At 38.5% G+C, this 20,714-nt stretch overlaps 1 protein-coding gene across 6 annotated transcripts in view; it reads right to left on the bottom strand.

The window, feature by feature from the left end:
• ptprsa (protein tyrosine phosphatase receptor type Sa) overlaps window positions 1-20,714 on the bottom strand; it is a 313,388-nt gene that overhangs the window by 42,294 nt on the left and 250,380 nt on the right. For all 6 annotated transcript variants that reach the window (XM_085929036.1, XM_085929035.1, XM_085929040.1 and 3 more), the window contains 5 exons: window positions 15,002-15,112; window positions 6,678-6,947; window positions 5,893-6,474; window positions 5,637-5,773; window positions 5,401-5,545 (listed from right to left, as the gene is read on the bottom strand). In XM_085929036.1, coding sequence (XP_085785162.1) covers window positions 5,401-5,545; window positions 5,637-5,773; window positions 5,893-6,474; window positions 6,678-6,947; window positions 15,002-15,112 — 1,245 coding nt within the window. The remainder of the gene's footprint in view (window positions 1-5,400; window positions 5,546-5,636; window positions 5,774-5,892; window positions 6,475-6,677; window positions 6,948-15,001; window positions 15,113-20,714) is intronic.

Below are 20,714 nucleotides of genomic sequence, written 5' to 3'. Positions count from 1 at the left end.
ACAAGAATGTAAAACTTGGATTAAAAAATGTGAACATAAATGGAGTGATGGAAACATTTATTGTAATAATGAATCAAGATGATGTCAAATAAAAATATTCCAAGTTGAATTTGAGCTGCTCCAGTCATTTTTTTTTGCATTTGGATCATTTCTTTTCACTGTGATCCTTGAGTTTTACTTCTCGGTGTAGGCCTAGCGTCTTGTTTTGACCAAAATGGCTGTCATACGATTAATTCTTTTGAGTATTTTCCTCTTTACATTATTTTTATTCCATGTGTTGAAATTATGTTTGATGTTGAACCATTATGTTTGATGTTTAACCATTTGGTAAGTAGAAAAAAAAAAGGGACATTTCCCTTTTGCTGCTATAATTGTATATCACTACATTAAGAACCATTCATTATTACATTGAATGTAAAAATAGCACAACTGCCAACACATGAAATAGATACCAACAAAATGTAAGCCATTCCACACGCAAAAACTCAAATGGAATAAATCATAAACGTGAGAGGGGTACTGGGAGATGATTTTTTATGTAACCCATGTCACTCAAAAAATATATAATAGTAAGTTCAAAATAATAACATAGGAAAACATGGGACAAACAGAATACTCCACACAACCGCACCAAAAAATCAAAAATGAGGAAGAAAAAAAAATGACAACAAAAATTGTCTGCATCATACGTACCTGGCTCCCATAAATACTACATTTTAAAGACTTTCTTACTACCAGCCCTAGACTATAGCAAGTGCTTCGTTTCATCAAAGCCAATTAAGAAATGTTTGAGTCATGTTCAATTCAATTTTGCACTTTAATTTGGGTGATGATGACATCAGCTTTGGATCCACTTTCAGAGTTTGGGAGGTTCAGCTTTTTGCTTTAGCCAGGGCTGCTTAATGCTCATGTATGTTTGGGCCGGAAGGGTCCACAAGACTGTGAGAGGGGAGGCTGTAGGCTTCTACGGGAGTTAGCAAGGCACACAACATTTATTTTTGTTTAAATAAATCCCATTTCATATCATTTGTTTATTAAACTTGTGAAGTTGTCAGGGTAGTTAGCTCACATGACACAAAGGATAAAAGCCTTGGATTGATTGTAAATGGTTCATACTCATTAAAGGTTAACGATATTGTATTGTACAAGACCGCATTGTCACTTTTTGCAAACCAACTTAACGAATGCATGAAATAAGAACCAGAGTTTGTGAGTGGTAGACAACAAATAGGTCAAGACCTCGCAATCCCTTCCCCGTGTCCAATGGGCTTATTTCCTTTCGGTCTTACTGGATTTGGAGCCTTTGAGCTTATTTCCACCACTTTTGTTGTATTTGCAAAACTCTCCACATCAACAATGATTGCTCAGTCCTCAGTCTTTGTGATGTAGTAAAGAGGCTGTGCATGTGACAGAGCACAGGCTATCGCTGTGCACAGGCCTCCTCTAGACAGATGATGGTTTAGGACTGGCTGTGGCAGAGCTTTAATAAAGTGCATTACCCATGAACAAGACCAGCAGTAGGATTATGGATTCAAGAACTAAACGAGAACCTTCGGTAATTCTTAACTTGAGGGTCTTTTGAAACTTCTATGGAAGTTTCATGCCAAATCATTTGTAATGTCTACATTCCAATTCTTTTTTAATCTGATGCCAGGGAACCAATTAAATTAAAGTAGCTGATGGTGGGAATGTGCTGTATAATTTTAGAAGTGTACATTTCAATCACCTGCTAAAAATGTGAAGTGTTCACACAATACTGATTTGGAGATACCAATTAGAACTGTAAACTGTAGTTTATTATGAGTCAAGAAGAAAATAGATTTAGCAGTCTGTGAACTCGGGGTGTTACATGAATATCTTACCCTGCACTGTGACAGAGTTTGAAAAACGTATACTGAACTTGGAATCTGACAAATTGAATTCTTCAAACATAAGTGATTTATGCAATGGTCCTACGGCCGGTCAGGAGCTACCAAACGCTTCTAGTACCGCACTGTTGAAACTGGTTTAATTTGCATAGTGTATGAACAGTTTAACACTTTATCTATCCAGGCCAGCATTAGATGTACCACAAAAAAAAAATAACAACAAAGAATATGCAATCAGCGAAAAAGCACATCTCACTGTCTGCATGGGAAATGTGTTTTCATCAGCAGTGTCAATGAGCAGCATGGTCACATTTGGAGATCATTATAAAATTAATCTTCCTTGATTCCAAATGCCCATGCTGTATTTAAAACAAATGCTCCAATACATCTAAAAACCTCCCGTAATTACAGTAAGTGGAAAGGCTAAACGGCTTGTTTGGCTAAATATGGAGGATTTAGAATCCACTGCTTTAATTTGAGAGACAGCTCGACTGGCTACTGGCAGTTCCGAGGTATAATCTAAACGCATAAAGCCTAACAATCCAAGGGGATGGGTCAGAGCTCATAGCAAACCATGAAATTAATTCTGAAGCTATGAAATGGGATTTCTATCTGTGACTTTGTGGCCCTGCAGTCCGCTAACACCTACTCCCAGGATACAACTCATGCCCTATTACCCTGTCTTAAAACTGGGTAAGAGCGTGAGGGACGCTGGGAGCCTGCCCGCTTCTCAAATTGTGGACCCAATCAAGCCTCGTCTTAACAGTCTCACATTAAATAGGCTCAGGATCTGGGCCGACTGTGACACCTTAACCCAAGAGGCCTTGCTGCTTCTGAATGAGGGCCACTGTTGTCAGTAATATCAGATCTATTTATTCATTTCAACTTACAATAAGTAAGAAGCCAAAAGTGGCTATTGCAATTGAAAGGTTAAAAGGCAATTAATAATCCAATTTATAACTAAACATTCTCGACAAAGTGGTCCCCATGACAATAGCCCCGGGTGATGCCTCTTCCATTGAGCATAAACATTAACGTTTTTTGTATTCATAAAACAGATACTGGACAATTACTTCATACTTGTATGTCTTTATTTGTACTTAGTGGTGAAGAATTTCAGTCTGCCAGCACCATACTTTTTGTTCTGTGTTGTATGCCACTGACAATTGCACATCACTAATTTAAACATGAAACATGTCCGACATTATATCGTCCCTCAAGCTTGGATGTATAGAGGCACTATAGTTTCTGACATGAATAGAAAGCCACTTAGCAGTGATGTCACCATAATAGGATTCATCATACCAGTGACTTGCTGCTAAAATGGAAAAATTACCGTGATGTGTTAAAAGCAGATTGAGAATCAGGTATCTCTGGGAGGTTTTCAACAATGGCAGAATGAATCCCTCCAACCACAAATACACTTACCTTCTGGCATCCAAAAGATTAAATTGTTGTCACTTATATTTTTCTCTGTTTTAGACTGTGATTGCTCTGACCTACACAGTAAGCTCCCAACGGGAATCCCTTGAGAGCCGAGTGTTGACTCCCACATTCGCCCCTTAAACAATATTTCCTGGGAGAGTTCACGGGCAAAAGGCAGAACCGTATAAGTGGAATGGATAGAAAAGGTGGAGAACTAGGTAAAAGTGAGCACTCAAATAGTATGCAAATTTAAGAAAAAGATGATGAACACTTCAAATATGGACCGACACTCCGATAAAAATTATGGTTATCCTTTCTACCCATTGTAAGCGTGTGGACTTGAGAAGCCCCCTTTTTCTAATTCTGGCTTGGACCATTGGTTCATTTTTAGCATGTATGTGGCACTACAGTATGCTTGCATCTCGCAAGACCTCCCCCCCAAAAAAACAACCAAATAAACAAAATAAACAGCAGCAGGCTACAGTTTGACACAACGTCAAACTAATCCATCTGAATAACCAATAAAGTAACAGAAGATAACTGAAAGGTTAACTCAAAAATTTCAATACCAGGGAAGGGACAGAATGTGAGCAAGGCCATTCATTCCAAGGAGAGCTTAGTATGTTCCTTTTCGGAGAGGAACAAGTGGCAAACACAGAAGGGGATGGAGGAGGCGGGGGTGGGGGCGGGGGTGGGGGTCAGAATAGGCTGATGTAGGATGGAGTGTGTATCCAGCCCAATGTGGTTGTGGTTTATCTTTCAAGGGAAGAAAACACAGCTAAGGAAATAGCAGACAGAGTGACAGGTGAAGATGGACAACGACACCCAAGAGACACCAAGTGAGGAATGAAGCTGGAAGAATATAAAATATATTTTCATGCCTAGAACGATCAACAATGCAATGATTTAGATTCATAATAGCACCCCTGGGGGGGTAAGAGTGACTGTAGCATGCAACTGGCGCTCTCCTCGGTGAAGCTGCACTGTCTGTGTAGCTCTGCTGCTCAGAAATAAAAACAAACAAACAAAAAAATGAACAGTGAGGTGGTTGCTTCCTGTGCCCAGATTTTGGAGTGTGGGGCAGCCAACAAGATGCACTGGTAGAAACAGAAAATGTGTTAAAGGATGTCTACTCCTCTACCATGGTTCTCCTATGCACTGGTAAGTTTAGTATCACAAATGGTGGTAGAAGGGAATTGGAGCATCATTTTTACTACGACATTTATATATGTATCTATTTAACTTGGGATAACTTTTGCAACTGTTTGAGTATCAACAGCCCATACATTTTAATATCACTTAATAGACATGTCAGGATATTTTGTCTTTAATAAGAGTAGGAAATGGAGGTGTTTATATCATCATGTTGAAGTGAAGCATAATGAGGGGAAGGTAAAGTAACATTAATTAAAGAATTATAAATAAATGCCAACTTTAAAAGGGCAATAACAGCAATTAAGGAAAACAACTGATCAGGTTGTTGTAATACGTACAAGTGAAACCATCTACGCAGAAGTAGACAGGAATTCAGGACGCATACATTTGGTTGACAGTTTTTCTTTGGTGATCAAACTCCCATATATCATTCCCAATTGTGACCCAGTTCATAAGAGAACCTTGGTGGATTTAGAGCAGAGTTGACGTTTTGTGTTTTCATGTGTATCAAAGTGCACTTGCTCATTCCAAAAGAAAAGCAACAAGAAAGTAAAGCAGAAACTAGTAACACAACTGGGACACGTAAGTGCAGATTGATTTGGTGTAGAGGAGACTCCTATGCACCTGGAACCACAGCCATATTATCCAATAAGGTAATTCAGATTCCGTCAGTCTAAATTCAACCAAATGAAGCGATTTCTAATGCACTGTACATCTAAATGCACCAGATAAAAAATAAATGGTGAAACGAGTCAAATTCAAAAATATGAATCCACACAGCTCGGCTTTGAATCCTGTTATGTCTAAGAAGAAAACATTGTTCAAACAATGTAATTTTCAGCACCACAGAAGACATCATTTGCAATGCCTAGTCAATGGTGTTTTCTTGCAAAAAAATATGTTTGGTTAAGCAGGCACAATAGAGTAGAAATATTGACAAAAAGCTACATACTGGCTTGCAAGGTCTTCTGTGACATGTCATTGGTGAACGCTCCAATGCCCTTGTTGGAGATCGCTGCCAGAGAGAAGTGATACTCCGTGTTTGGGCGGAGACCTTCCACAATATACGATGATGCAGGTCCAAATGTTTTCTTAATCTATGATCAATGGGAAAGATAATCGTCATCATCATCAGTGATGGAATAAGTATATCTTAATCTCTGCTGTGTGTTTCACTGAAATGCTTACCTGAGAGCCGAAATTCCCCTCCGTGTAGCGAAGTTCATAACTTATAATTCCTTCTTTGTCAAAGGCTGGTTCCCAGGTCAGTTCAATGCTAGTATCGGATACATCCCCAACTTGAAATTTGGATGGCTGGCCAGGAACTGAAACAATTGGGCGACTGTCAATAGACTGTTTGTAGTATGTACATATACGTATATTAAATATGCAGTGTTTTAACCATAGTAGCCCAGTTAGTAAAATGTAAGCTTTATTTTCTTACCTCCTTGCAGCACTTTGACATGGATCGGCTCTGAGAAGGGTCCATCACCGACTGACGTAAATGCTAGGACTTTGATGGTGTAAGTCTCTTGAGGAACCAGGCTCTGAATTGTGGTGATAATGCTGTCCTGGACATTATGAATCTGCCAGAGGCTCATAGGCTGGGAGTCATCCATGGTGTAATAAACTCGATAGCCCTTAATCTGCCCATTTGGTTCCTCCGGGTCGTCCCAGCGTACCATCATAGTGTTTTGGGATATAATCTGGGCCTGAATGTTACGAGGTGGACTGGCAGGGGCTTGTTCACCAGTTCTGGTTTCCACGGGTTCACTGGGAGGACCTTGGCCAATTGTGTTGACGGCCGAAACTCGGATTTCATACTCTGTGTTGGGGTAGAGGCCACCAATGCTATAACGTGTAGTGGTGATATCATCTACAGTCTCATATTTGCTTTCTGGGGATTTAGCACGATATTGGATGATGTAGTAGGTTACTGGGTCAGGGTTGCCGGAGTCCCAGGTGATAGTCACACTAGTGGCAGTGGTTTCAGTAACAACAGGAGTACCTGGAGGCTTCGGAAGAGCTGTTATGGTAACGAAACAAAAGTTGTGATTAACTTTCAGTGATTAATAAAAAAAAAAAAAAAAAGACTTTGGAAAGAAAGTGGTTCATTCGAAAGATAACAGAGGACAATTAAAAAATCTAATCTAAAAAGGCGTATTTTGCTACTGAATACATTGTTCATGAACCGCCAGTATTGCCTTCTCGCTGAGTGTTATCGCTTACATTTGACAGTGATTTGCGCCACAGCTTCAATGATGCCGAGGCTGCTCATGGCCACACAGGTGTAGTTGGCTGACTCACGAACGCTGCTCAGTTCAAGAACATTCCTACCCACTGGCATTTCATCCTCTGGCGTCAAATCCTCTGAATTTAACATCCACTTGACGTAAGGCATGGGGGACCCAACCGCCACACATGTTATGTTCACGCTCCCACCGGGCATAATTTCTTGACTCGTTGGTGGAACGGAGAAGCGAGGAGGCACCCGTCGGACTGAGAGGAGGCATGAGGAGGGGAGAGGATGACAAACAGTGCAAAGAGAGTCAAAGCAGAAAGAGAAGTAACAACATATGTCGATGAAAATGGACCCTTCTCGTAGAAGTATTTAACACAAAAAAAGTTTAACATTGTAATGGGAACAAAACACAAACTAAAAAGACTTTTCAAAAACGTAAAAATATACAAATAAGAAGAAGGAACTAAACTAACAGAACTGCTTCAACAACAATATAGATTAACAAGAAAGCAACGATTCATAGCAACAAGGTTCCATTGACCAATGTTTGACCCATCACAGCACAATTATAGACACAAAAATCTATTACGAGTTTCTCATCTTTGGAGCTGGACTGCAGTTCATAACCAACTTCAGCATAACCTGATCACAGCCTATCAAAGTGTGAAGAAATAGGCCTTGTGATACAGTAGTACTATCAATAAGGTCAACATGGCAACCTGGTACTTCCTGTCCACTCAGGCACTCTGCCACAGAGGAAGTTAGCCATTAGAGGCTTCCCCCATAGCATAGGAAGTGTCGGGTTACTAGGGTCTGGGGATCTGAACGTATTGTAGTACGGATTGTCACTCCTCACCTACATCTAACTAGATACCTTAAAGATGAGAAACTTTAATGAGATTTTTGTGGTTTAGGGTAGATCCACTGGACAAAGCCTTATTAAGATCTGACACGGTTCCATTGATAGATGCAGCTATCAGTTTCACAGACAGCATGCATAAATAGATCGAGGTAAATTAAGGATAAATGATAACAAAATCAGATATAAAAATTGAGATAAAATGCATAGAGGAATATAACTGAAGGGTCGCTAGCATGCCCAGACAAAAGACGATTGGAGAGCAAGGAAGAGATACAAGATAGAGAATAAAGCATTAAAGGAGTGGATAGAACGGAAGGGAACAGAGGAGTAAAGAGTTTAACAGAGGAGTGGGGAGGTTTGGAGAAGGGTAAGGGGCGGGGAGTAACCCACTTCATTAGTATGTAAACTTTTTTTCCATCAGCTAATGTGATAGGATGTGATGTTGGCACATTGTCACATCACAATCCTAGTTAACACAAAATACGAATCGCGCAAAAAGGTGTGTGCCTACAAGTACGTATAAAACAACTAGAGTTGTTGTGGCAAGAAATTCTTCTATCACAGTGTCGGAGTCAAGAAACAAAACAGGATCCACGGGGAGTCGATATTCCAGAGAAGGAGGGAGAGAGTTGAGAAAGGTGAAATGTTGATGAAGGGCAGAATGAGAACTAACAGGAAAAACAAAGGAAACCTCAATGGAGAGGAATTATAATGGAAATACAATAAGTTAATAAAGAATGAGCTCTGATGCACATAAAATAAAATACACTGTGTTGGTGGATATAAGCTGTTTGTAAATTTCTGCCATTAGAGGTATGACTCTGGGTGTAGTATGCAAGACTATCTTCTGTAAATGATGTGTATGGTAGGCATCCCAATAAACACTTGACAAAGGGACACAGAATGGGAATGCAACTAAATGTTTCCAAAGGAGAACCGAGTTCATACCAAGCATGGTTTTCTGTGTTTTTAATTAGTGCTATGTGAGCAACTCATGTTAAGATGAGATCATTGCTTTTACTGTCATTCACAGCCTTTTTATAAAAGGTCCAAGTAAGTAAGTATCATTCCTAAAATATTTGAACACATGGGAGGATTATCCTTGCACATGCCAGGTGGTTCAGCAGTTCATTCTGCTTAGCCTGAGAGAGATGATTTTGGTACATCATTGAATAATTTTTTTTTAAGAGGATCTGAACGGAAAGCTAACTAATTTGGGATTAAAAACTAAAATGAAACCTTCAACTAGAGTTAATGATGATGCGATACTATTACATTTGGCAACCTTCATTCTTTTTGACGTCAGCATGTTTGTTGGGATGCAAAGAGGTTCAAAGAGAGTGAAGGACATTTGTACAAATGTAAGGGTAGAAAATGATGAACTAAATGAAAAAGCTGTGACAGACAGAGTCAGAAAAGACAGGACAAGTGACTAGGCGGAACCAAACAACAAACTTGAGCAGCAAGACAGTACAATAATAGAAGTTGACAAGCAGATTGACTGGTGGACATACAAACATACTGTACAGTACGCACAGGTTTAGGACAGGGTTATCATAGAAAGGGAGGGAGGGGGGAGGGCATAAGTGGGGAGATAGAAAAAGGAGATTGTGATTCCAAACCAAAGCAAAGGACAGACCATGGCTTAAAGAGGATTTGAAGGTCTCACACACTGGGGCTTCAAAGCAAGAGTTAACTACACGAGGACAGCTTTAGAACCTAATCGTGCAAATGCAACCCAGGAACTCTCAGGTTGTTGGGATTGATTTGGGTATGGAGTGGAGATTAAATGGCCTATTGAAGCCATTTAAAATTGTTTTTAGAAACTATGGAGTTAGAGGTGGCCGACTGGGGCATTTTGAATTATTCCAGACAATGCATGGTGCAGACATGGCAAACTGTATTGTACTGACATGAGCTTTTCATTTTTGGGTTTGGTGATTACTAAGGATATGGGCATTAATGTCAGTGGGATTGCATTGTATTGCTAGATTGTGATTTGTGCTTTAATAATATTATTATTATGATTATGAAAATAGGTTAAGTGAGTTATAGAATGAACCTAACTGAGTAAATTGTTATTGTATATGCTTTTCTGTGTCAATCAACCTTCTAACTTAAGGTATTATCTAGAGAAAAGAAATACTGCTTAAGGTTTGGAGTATAAAAAAATTGCACTTGAAAATCCTAAATTTAATTGTTATTTAGTTGAAATTGATTTGTTAAAATCATTCAGTTGGGTGCAAGTAGCCTAACAGAAATCTAACGAATGGTGGCCGTAAATTTATCGTTTCTCTGTATTCAAATTTATCAATATTAATGCCTTTCAAACAAAGGTGATAGAGCAGCCCATTCATCACACAGACATGCATGGGTGTGGCAAGAGTGACATACAGTAGTGCCCCATCCACTTGGGCTAACACTGAGACCTAATACAATGCAAAAATGTCACGCCAAGCCCTTCCAAGCATGCCATCACTACTCAAATACAGGACTATTCCAGACAAACGATGAGTGACAAATTAAAATGAGAAAAAAAAAAAAAAAACTAAGTCCGCACAGTTCCGAAGAAGACATTACTGGAATGCACTTTTGAATATATGATTTTGTGTCCAAGCTGTTTTGTGTTTCCATTAATTTGGTCTCCAATTGTAACAACAGCATAGGACAAAGTGTCAGTTTTCTGCGGACAGGCTAGATGTGTTTGATCGTGTGCTTCTCTCCCAGGGGCTCAGGTCGGTCAAATGGAATGGGAGCTGCTGGGTGAATGAGGCTGTCTCGAAACTATTGCTACATGAACATATGTAGATCAGCAATGGAGAAATAAAACTCCTCCAACATGATAAAAGCCATGTTTTTAACAGTGAGGTACACCTCAGCTCAGTTTACCAAGGAAACTATAGGAATGGTCAATTCTGATCCCTGGGCTTACTTTTTCTGATCGCTAACTTGGGTATAATTTTTTTAAATAAACAGACTCCTCCTAATTCATTATGTGTGTATCACGTTTCATCTTCATCCAAGAGAAGTCAATACTGTCTTTTAAGATTGGGCCTGTGCTTTCCTATCTAAACTGAAGCGCAAAACATACAATAAAAAAAAAAAAAACCTCCCATTGGTAAGGACAGGCTTCTCATTCACAGAGCCCAGGAGCCCAGCCGGCCCATTTGGAATTGAAAGGACAAGAAAACAAACTTATAGCTCTATTTGGAGACATTATCTTGTTTCAAGCCCCAATGTGGAGAGAAAGACAAAAAGACTTACAGTGAACGAGGTGAAAAGCAGTCGAGAGAGAACGCCAGAGTACTGCACTAATTTTAAAAGTGGGTGGTGTTGTGGAGGGATTTGTGGCCCCCCCAAAAAACAAACAAACAAAACAAAATAAATCAACAAAATAAAAAGTGAGGTGGACATTATTGGCCATTTTGGTAGGGCAGGTTTTGTTGCCCTAAAATGAAGGGGGAAGCCAAAATAATGTGCAGCCTTTAGTGTCACCTAGAAGCTGAGATTACACCCTCTTGCTGCCTGAGGACACAGGCATCATATGGAGATCCTTTTGTTACGCTTTCTGGTTGAAGTCTACAACATTTACATAGAAGCTGCAGGGGTCAGCCTGTATTAATACTGTACCTTGGCTGTGCTGATACTAAAGACGTATGGGCAGCTCATCAAAATGGAAATTATTACCCAAAGAAATGTGACAGGAATCATTCCATGAGCATCTGACTATAGGAGGATTATCAACTTTTATTTAATTACTATTACAAAGGAGAAGCTGCCAGTTGTCTTTCAAATATGTCTTCATGTGGTTTTCCTTTTACAAAGTCTTTGGGATGACATATATATTTATTTGTACAAATAAAACTTTTAAAAGGAGTCTGTGAGGATCGGCTACAAACGTCAACTAGAAGAGGTAGTTTTTTTTGTTTCATTTGGCCGTTGAGAACATAAGGTGTAATCTAGCTTTCTTTCCCAACGTCAAACACGGATACATATCTAGACATGCAAGCACATTGGGAACCAAGCAGATATGATTAGAGGAGGGCATACATGCACATGCGCACGTAACAGCACAGTCTTTCTGCATCAGTGTCATCATTTTGACCATATAGTCAAAAGTCACTACTAGATTTTCCACTATCCTCTATTTTTGGAGTGGGATTTTGCCAGGCCTTTGGATGAAAGTCAATTGATTTCCTGGTGTCCTTGACCATCTCTAATAAAAAGTATTTTTTAGTCACTTTAGTGTTGAAACTAAGCAATATCTTAAAACATTTTTGGGAGTGGGTCACATCTTGTTCCAGTCCTTAACTAACAGAATCAAAAGACCTCGGGCCTGATATACTAAAGGTTTGAACATTATTACCCCCAAAATCGAAAATTGTAACCCAAAGCACATCGAATCATCGGTACTGGCTCAGTTTGCATATTCAAGTGCTTTTTAATATTTCAGTCATACTGTCTGATAGGTAAATTTCAAAAAGTAATAGAAACACAAACTCCCATTCTTACGAACTGTCGCTCATGTTCATGCTACATGTTGTGTCTTATGTGTGGCATAGATCAAAATTAACAAAAATATCATTTACAATTTTTATTTTAATTAAAAATAGCCATAACAATTTTAAAGATAAAACAAGCACACTGTATTTTAAGATGATGTAATGTTTTAATACTGTAAAGCCACATGATGGCCTCCCTAATTGCAATCATTAAGATGCCCACTTCGGTCCAATTTTTTTCAGTAAAGTATTCATTTGAACAAGATGACAGAAACACTAGCTGTAGACACACTTTCATTCTGCATTTCCATATGCATTTCAAGAGTCAAGAAGCAGAGCAGCAATATTTGGAAAAGGAAACAGAAACCAGTCATAAAAAACAAAACAAACAAATATTTTTGAAAACAGAAAATGACATTATAATACAACAGAAAAAAAGGAAGACAGACGTACACACACCATAATAACTACATAAAACGACAATAGGAGAACCAAGGGAAAGCCAAAACAGATTGTTTGGGAAAAAAAACTTTTAGAAAAAAAAAGAAAAAAACTAGGAAAGAATAAAATGGACCAGAACACACAGAAAGCATAAAAAAGGACCAATACAGCCAAAAGGTTTCTGGATAGGCATGCAAGCGCAGTTACATTCTTCCATCGTGCAACATGTTCCGTTATTTTCACGTGCTGGGTTTCCATGACAACACATGCAAGAAAGCCTTTTTGATGCAGAAGCAATACCAGAGGATGCAAAACGAGAAAAGGCCCCACAATGCAAACATAAAAGTAAATTAACAAAAACCCGAACTAGTCAGGTTTTATTTCATCATTTCTTCCTCTGAAATATAGAAGAAAAGTTCTTTAAAATTTATTTAACAGTTTGGATTTCCTGGATTATCATTTATTTAATTTAGAAATGAATTGAGCAATGTAAAAGGCAAATCTAACTAGAATCTTTTTTTCAACATTTGGATTTTTTTTCTCTCAATTGTGGGTTCATTAAAGTAAAAAAGAAAAAAAACACACCAACCTTCTCGAAGCTCTGAGGGATGTAAAGGGGTTGATGCAGAACACAATGACATGAGGAGAAGAGAAAAATAGGGGAAACACAGAGAGAGTAAAAAAAGCCACCTCAAGGTGTTTAGCTGCAGCTACATTTCCCTTTGCTTAAATCCCTTTTCCCTCATTTTTTCCCCACACTGTCCCTGTTACTGGTGACACCCATTTTGAAAGAACACTTGCCTGCCCACCCCTTGAATAACTGGCATATTTAATAAATAAGCCCAAACAATCAAGATCATTCACTGTTGCCGATATGAAGAAAAAAAAGTGGTGAGGCACCACTGGAGTAAAGATTATGCATATTATAATTAAAAGTTTCAAAAGCTCCTTGTGACCACAAGGAGAAGTTCCACTGATGGCTAATTCTGTTTTTGTCACAGACGGAAGTTAAATAAACACAAAATAAGGAAAAACTAATGAGCGATAGAAAAAAAAATAGACACATTTTGGACTGAAGTTAGAAGCTGCAGTCCAAGACATTGTTTTATGAGGAATTAATAATTTGAACCATCATTACTGGTTTGTATTTGGCATCTACTTGAAAATAATTGTGGCACAATAATAACTCTAAGACTAATGTTTTAATTCTTTGAAACAGATCTCTACTACAGCTGCTAATCTCAGGTGCAATTTGTGAACAAAAACATTGTCAACATCACGTATCAGAATTGATTGACAAAAGTGAACTGAAAACAGACAAAAGGTTGACGCCATTCAAGTGTATTACACACAGGATAGTCGAGTGAGGGCACCTGGATAATTATGACCATTGTATTTACCAAAAGGCATGCCGATGGAGTCAGTGTTCGTGGAAACTGCATGAAATATTAAGTTTGTGTTTTTTTGCTGTCTCCCAATCAAGGAATCTTCTAATAAATCCCAAGGCTGTACCAAGTGTTCCCATTATTATTATGCAAGACTTCAAGTATCGGTCTTGACTGTAATTTCGTCATCAATATGATGAGCAATTACGGTGTATGAATGAATACCTCACTGAACCAATTTTTTGCCTATTGTGATACAATAGCAACAGTAAATACAAATAACATCCCTGACCCAATTTCTAATGTCAGACTAGTGAATTATTTATTGGGAACAAAGTTATTTGGTACACAGCAGAAGGAACAAACTGAGTAGACACCGAGGCATCTTTATTTAATATGTGCCATATAAATTATACATGGTGTAAGTGCATCTGCTTCAATTTATTAAACCTCACTAAACAGGGAGTCATTGTCTTTTTACATTAGTGGTAGGGGGTTGGCTTTTGTCTATACTGCCTGTGTCCTCTGAGACTGATTCTTTTCCATAGCTTTACTGACCAAAATGACTACTGGATGTATGACCATGTTAAGATTATATACATAGCAGAACCTAAGAATTTTATAGTACAGTTATGCCCCGGCAAATGTGTTAAAACCATCATTTACTTTTCAGATTTTGATTGGTAACGACTAATCTCTTTTCAATCAAAATCCAGACTTACCGTTTTGCTCCATTACCTGAAAATAACAAAAAACCTAAGCAATTTCCACATGTTGGATACATTTGCATCGGTGCAAAATTACAGTTAAAATGCGTCTTGCAACCTATAAAGCAAGGACATACGGCTTCTTGTGCTACGCAAATCCTTCCAAGCGAGTTGGGCATGGCGTTGGAAGACACAAAATGAAGCGTTACATCATAATACAGGAGAACATCAGTTGGTCAAATGAATATTTCGCAATCAGGCTTGTATAGTTCACATTCAATTACACATCGAGCAGGCAAATCAGTGCTAAAATATTTATACTACTTGGATAAAAGTTAAGATCAACAGAAATGACACTAAAAGAGGATTGTGCAGATATTTTACTTTTTTTGGTCTAACACGTGTTCTCCCTACCTCGCACATAAAGGTTAGCCGGGGACGAGTAGCGGACGCCTTCCGAATTAGACGCCACACACTCGTACTTTCCTTGGTCTGTCTCCTCGCTCCTCTCGATCTGCAAGGCACCTGGAAATAACAGTGTCCAGCAAAAACAACCAGAATGAAAGGAAGAGACAGACAGAAAAAGAAAAAAAGGAAGGAGGATCTGATTAGTTGATTTTTTTTTTTAAGGATGGGTGACCAACGCATGAAGTCAGAAATGTCTCTAAACGCGGGGCATCTTGGAATACTCCGGCTTATTACATCGAAATGTGCTTTTCTGTGCAGTGCTAATGCAGTTCACCATGACAAACCGCGTTCCCCTCCAGCATCCGCTATACACAGATAAAAAGGGAACAAATTTAATAAATAAAACAGCGGGCTGAATCAGTCACACCAAATTTGTGGTTAGCCGTTGGATGTGACAAAGTAAAAGGACAAAGTAATAATGCAAATGTAAAGAAAGCTATTGGGCAAAGGGACAGGGATGGTAGTGTAAACTAAACGGGATTAAACACAACATTTTGCAAAACACTCGAAAAAGGGAGAAAAAAGGGAGTTGCAATTTAAACAACAGCAGGGCTGATTCTCTTCAATAAGTAACCCATGGGTGATTGCACTAACTTGGAATTCACAGAAATTCCCTCATTTTAGGTAGTGTAAAATCCGCAGGGGCTTGTTTGATAACGAGCCAGTCATCTCTTATCTGATTAAAGATGCTATACTTTTGATGTGTAAATGAGCTTCACCTAATACTTGGATAACACATAAAAGAGGAAGCGTATGGAAGCGGAGGTGAAACAACGGGTGTCACATCGTTCTGTATTAGAGCAGAGTTGACGGTATGTCCTGATGATATCATTAGTACTTCTGGCTGCTTCAGCAAACAGATTGCAGCCCAGGCTTCCCTGACAAATGCTGCAACGTAGCTCATTAGTGTTGATCCAAGAAGCGTCAATGTAGCGGGCACCACCACATACATTGTGATATACTGTCTGTGAGGTTCGCCTTTCCATTTCTTTTACCATCAAATCCACAATGGCACTAAGCGTTGACCTTCAGCAAGGTCGAGCAATCCTTATGTAGAGCCACACCCTTTGATGCATATTGTTACATGGGCACATCTCTAGGTATAGCGTATACCCAACTGTTTTGACTTATCTAAGACAACCGGACATATGGCAGCTGCCATAACAAAACACAATGAAATCTCTGATGTCTACAGCCTTAAACCCAAAATACTCCAAAATGACTGACATGGTTTTTCCTTTGTTTTCAGCGTGGCTCTGTATGACTTCCCTTAACACCGGGCTCTAGAGTATTCTCTATTCGGGCTCAAGCACTCAGCACAACAGGTATGCATTATCAAAAGTCAGTCCACTGAGGACTACTTGAGTAGAAAGAGGTGAATAAAATGCCGGGTTACATTTTTGGTGACAGTGTTGCCAGGCTTTGTGCTAACAGATTTCAGTTTCATATCTTTCTTGTTTTCCAACAATTGGCAGGAATACGTAAGTTAGATATTTTAAAAACTTTTATTTGTGATTGTGCAAATGTTTTTTGTGTCTTGCACTTTGTTAACGGTGCAGCAGTTGTAAAAGAACCACATCAATATAAGATATTTGTTTTCATTGTCAAGGGACCCAGGATATCCAATCTTAATGGTCCTACCTTTCTTTGTAGCTGCAGCAAGCACAGGTATATTTGATATATGATTGCTCCATTAAGAAAAAAAACAACTGTAGATTAGATTAGAGTTTCTTATTTGTGGGTACTTGGCAAACAACCATAAAATCCATCATATTTATTTGCAGCTGTCACAATGTCGTCATATCACGCTGTGCATACTGTAGCTAATGCACCACCATGCCGTCATATCTTGCTGTTCATTCAGTGCACCATTGCAAACTGCACAGTGGTCATTTGAAATGCGACTCGATGTAAATTAGTTTGCATGTTTAGTGGCAGAAGTTAAACTAGATTGCACACTGTAATTGTATGCCCGAATTTAAGATAAATTCAAAGCAATTGAATGCCTGCATAATAATAATAATAATAATAATAATAATAATAATAATAATAATAATAATAATAATAATAATAATAATAATAATAATGTATATGTGTACATGTATGTGAAGTGAGTAAATTACTAAATTAGACAAAAACAATGAAAAATGAGGACAAAAATAGAAAAATAGACAAGAGAAGAAAAATAGGAGTAGGATGTGTTGAGGCATGAGTGATTAATTGTGTAAAGTGCCCCAAGTTGTGGTCTGCCCACCCTGTCATTATTTTTCAGCAGCTTTGCCAATTGTACCCCCCTTTGCCAGACCCACTTGTGTAATTCAATTAGTTTGCTCCAGCAAGCCTTGATTGATTTCTGTAGGCAATCAACAAAATAACTGGCCCAGTCTCACTCCCTAATTCTTGCTCTGAGGCCAGTCAGGCTTGCCAGAGGCATTTTATTCTCTCTGTTTCCTCTCAAGCTTCTCACGCAAACATTACTCACTGGATCACAACACAAATTTGATTGAAAACCAGCCGGATTCAAGGGGACAAGCACTGATACCTTTCAAACACAGCACTTTTGTCACAAAGATGGATATATGAAGGTAAAATATTACATATCAGTAAACATACACCTGTGTTTCCATCTGGATATTGCAAACATATTTTGGAAAGAAGAGTAAGAGATAAGCTTGTACTGCTCAATCTCATGACACGGGCTTGGAGCCTATTTCCGCTGCTCTGTTTAGTTCACATTCCTTAAAGATAAGAATGACGTTCACTGAATACTTGAACTGTCCAGCAATGCAGCTTATAAGGCAAATGGTCACCTACACAAATGTCAGAAAGACTCAGCTTTCTGTTTGAAATTTGTTTGAAGATACTCATGTAACCACATGGCAGGAGTACCTGCAGGTCACTCTACAATGGGTATTACTCTTGTCACTCAGATACGCTCTGCCACCAGCCCAAGGTCACTGCATTGTGGCCAAACCAGTGTGAGGCCAATGTGTGATGCCATTGTTTGTGCCTATCTGGCAAGGTACCCAAAAAAATATAAAGTGTCCTCCTTATGGTGCAATGCACTTGTATACCGCAAACTAACGACAACCTCAATATTAAAATATTTTCGATGTTGTGAAAATTGAGTGCTATCATAAATGTAAAAGGCAAACATTTTCACACAGAATGTGGTTCTCATTAAAATGGTCAGAATTCTATGACCCATCAATGTACCTTCATAAAAGGCACATGACATACTTACCCGGGTAATGAAACAAAAAAAAAACTGCAATTAACACATTGAATCACAGTAGAGATCTGCTGGAAAATAAATTCATGTAAAATTATTCTCACAAACACAGATTAACACTGTCATTCTATTTTGTACTTTAATTCCTATGCTGTCACGTTAGAAAAAAGTTAGTTTTTAAACAGCAGCCATAGCCCCCCCATGGGACATCGCTAGGTTCATCTTTGTAAGAAGCTCTGTCACAGACAGGAGGGAATAAATGCAAATTTCTGTAATGCAACTTGCTTATTAACATTACATGAGTGTCTCTCGGCTCTAGCGGAGACCAGAAGGATGAGAAGGATATCAAAGCGGAGAAGATGGGGAAAAAGAGGTCACAAAGCTTACTAGCTTACAGTATTCATTAGCTCGGACTTAGACAACCTCCAAGCCCATTTCCCCACCTTAACATAACCAGTCCAACGACCACCCCAAATAAATTACTTATTTATATATATATATATATATATATATATATATATATATATATATATATATATATATATATATATATATATATATATATATATATATATATATATATCATAAATAATAATAATAATATATATATAAAATGCACGGAAGACAGACGATGGAAGAACGTGGGTGAAATGGGCATGTTTAACACAGACATCAGATAGAAAACATAGATCACACAGTTATAGTATTATTCTTTTTTTAATGGGGCACCAACAGAATTATCACCCTATTTAACCAACAGAATTATCACCCTATTTAGTCTTAAGGATGGTGTTATGAGAGGTCTTGTTATACTTAGATATTTAAGGTTATATTTATATTGTTTCACTGTGATGGTTAAACATCTTACCTCGAATCGGGGTACCCTCTGGAGGAGACACAAAAATGAAGACACAACATAGATTTAGTTATAGGTTAGTTGTAGAGTTATATTTGGCTTTGGGAGTGGATCACTAGAACTGGATTATAACCCCTATAAGGCTTTAGGAAGAGCGTTTTTTTTTTTTTTTTTTAATACAAATAAAAAAATTAAATAATCTCTCCCGCTGCTGGTATCACAAGGGGATTTTATAGCATAAGTCCTCCACTTTTTTTTATTTCTCTCTTGGCTGTACGGTCCATATTAAGAGCAAAAACTCAATGCATCATCGGCAGGGCTTGGCATTTATTTAGTACTGGTTGCAAGCAAGGGTGATAAGACATTGCTAGGGCATGACCTTACGCCAGCATAGTCTGCTCCCGTGTCATAAGCCGTTTCCCAGCCAAATGACCTTGAGTGGGAGGTCAGTAAACCTGTTAGTGGTGTCTCCATAATATCCTGGGTATCTACATTACAAACCTGCTGAGGTGATAATGCAGTCTGCAATGATCTAGTTCAAACTGTACCTTCTGGGAACCACATGCTAAATCAAACACCTTGAAGTCGTTGGGTTTTTATTTTAATTCCACAAATTGTAAAACCCCTAAAGTGTTATAGATAGACACTTCATCTAAAGCTTCAACACTCTTGCTCGGTCATTTTGTCTCTTGCCTTTTTCCATTGTTTCGTTTTTCTTACGCGGTGTCCTTGCCTATTCAATGTTTATTGTAAGTCTATTGTGTTACAAGCTTGACTGCAGGCCAAATATCCCATTAGGGACAATAAAATAGCCAGCTTATCTATTCACTCACTGGTGGGCTTTTTAAAATGTAGCTGTGAGTTGTTGCTTGGATGTAAAATGCATCCCTTGAAGGCAGAGCCATGAATTGTTGGGGACAGAGATTAACTCAAACCCTCTCACTCTGGCATGCACTGCATTAAACTGTTCTTCTGCCCATAGCAATATTGTTATCCAAGTGTTTTTTTTTTTTAAATTCGACTCGTACTCGTCGTTTCCCATCTTTTGCCCTTCAACTTATCTCTAAGGATTGCGCCTTTTTCAATTTCACTCCCTTCCATTTGCTTTAGTTGGACAATTTACGGCACTATAGGTTTGTCATCTGTTGCAGAGGTCCCCAACCACCTGGCCGCGTACCAGCCGGTCCGTGGGTCATTTGGTACCGGGCCGAAATTTTGTTTTTATTACTTTTTATCGACGATCTATTAATTCAGGTCAAGACGCTCGTCCCGGTCAAGTAACATGTTTCCCCAGGTGAGCCCACAAAGCTACGGAGCAGATACTTAATGCTGAATTTAATTTTTATGCGGTTTTTATTATACATTTATCATTTATTTATATATTTATATAAAGGCCAGTCTATGAAAATATTGACTGACATGTAACCGGTCCTTGGCGCAAAAAAGGTTGGGAACCGCTGTTGAGTTGGTCTATGCCAAGAAGAAAGCACAGGGGGTGGATTCTTCACTACATTTGGACTGTATGTGATACCAGCAGATAAGAGGCAAGCATTGAGTTTAAGTCTAAGGTC

This window comes from Syngnathus leptorhynchus, chromosome 13, assembly GCF_054491065.1.
Source record: "Syngnathus leptorhynchus isolate UIUO chromosome 13, UIUO_Slep, whole genome shotgun sequence".
In the NCBI taxonomy this organism is placed as follows: Eukaryota; Metazoa; Chordata; class Actinopteri; order Syngnathiformes; family Syngnathidae; genus Syngnathus; species Syngnathus leptorhynchus.
Note: the sequence above shows the minus strand (reverse complement) of the source record. Positions and strands in the feature narration are given on the sequence as shown.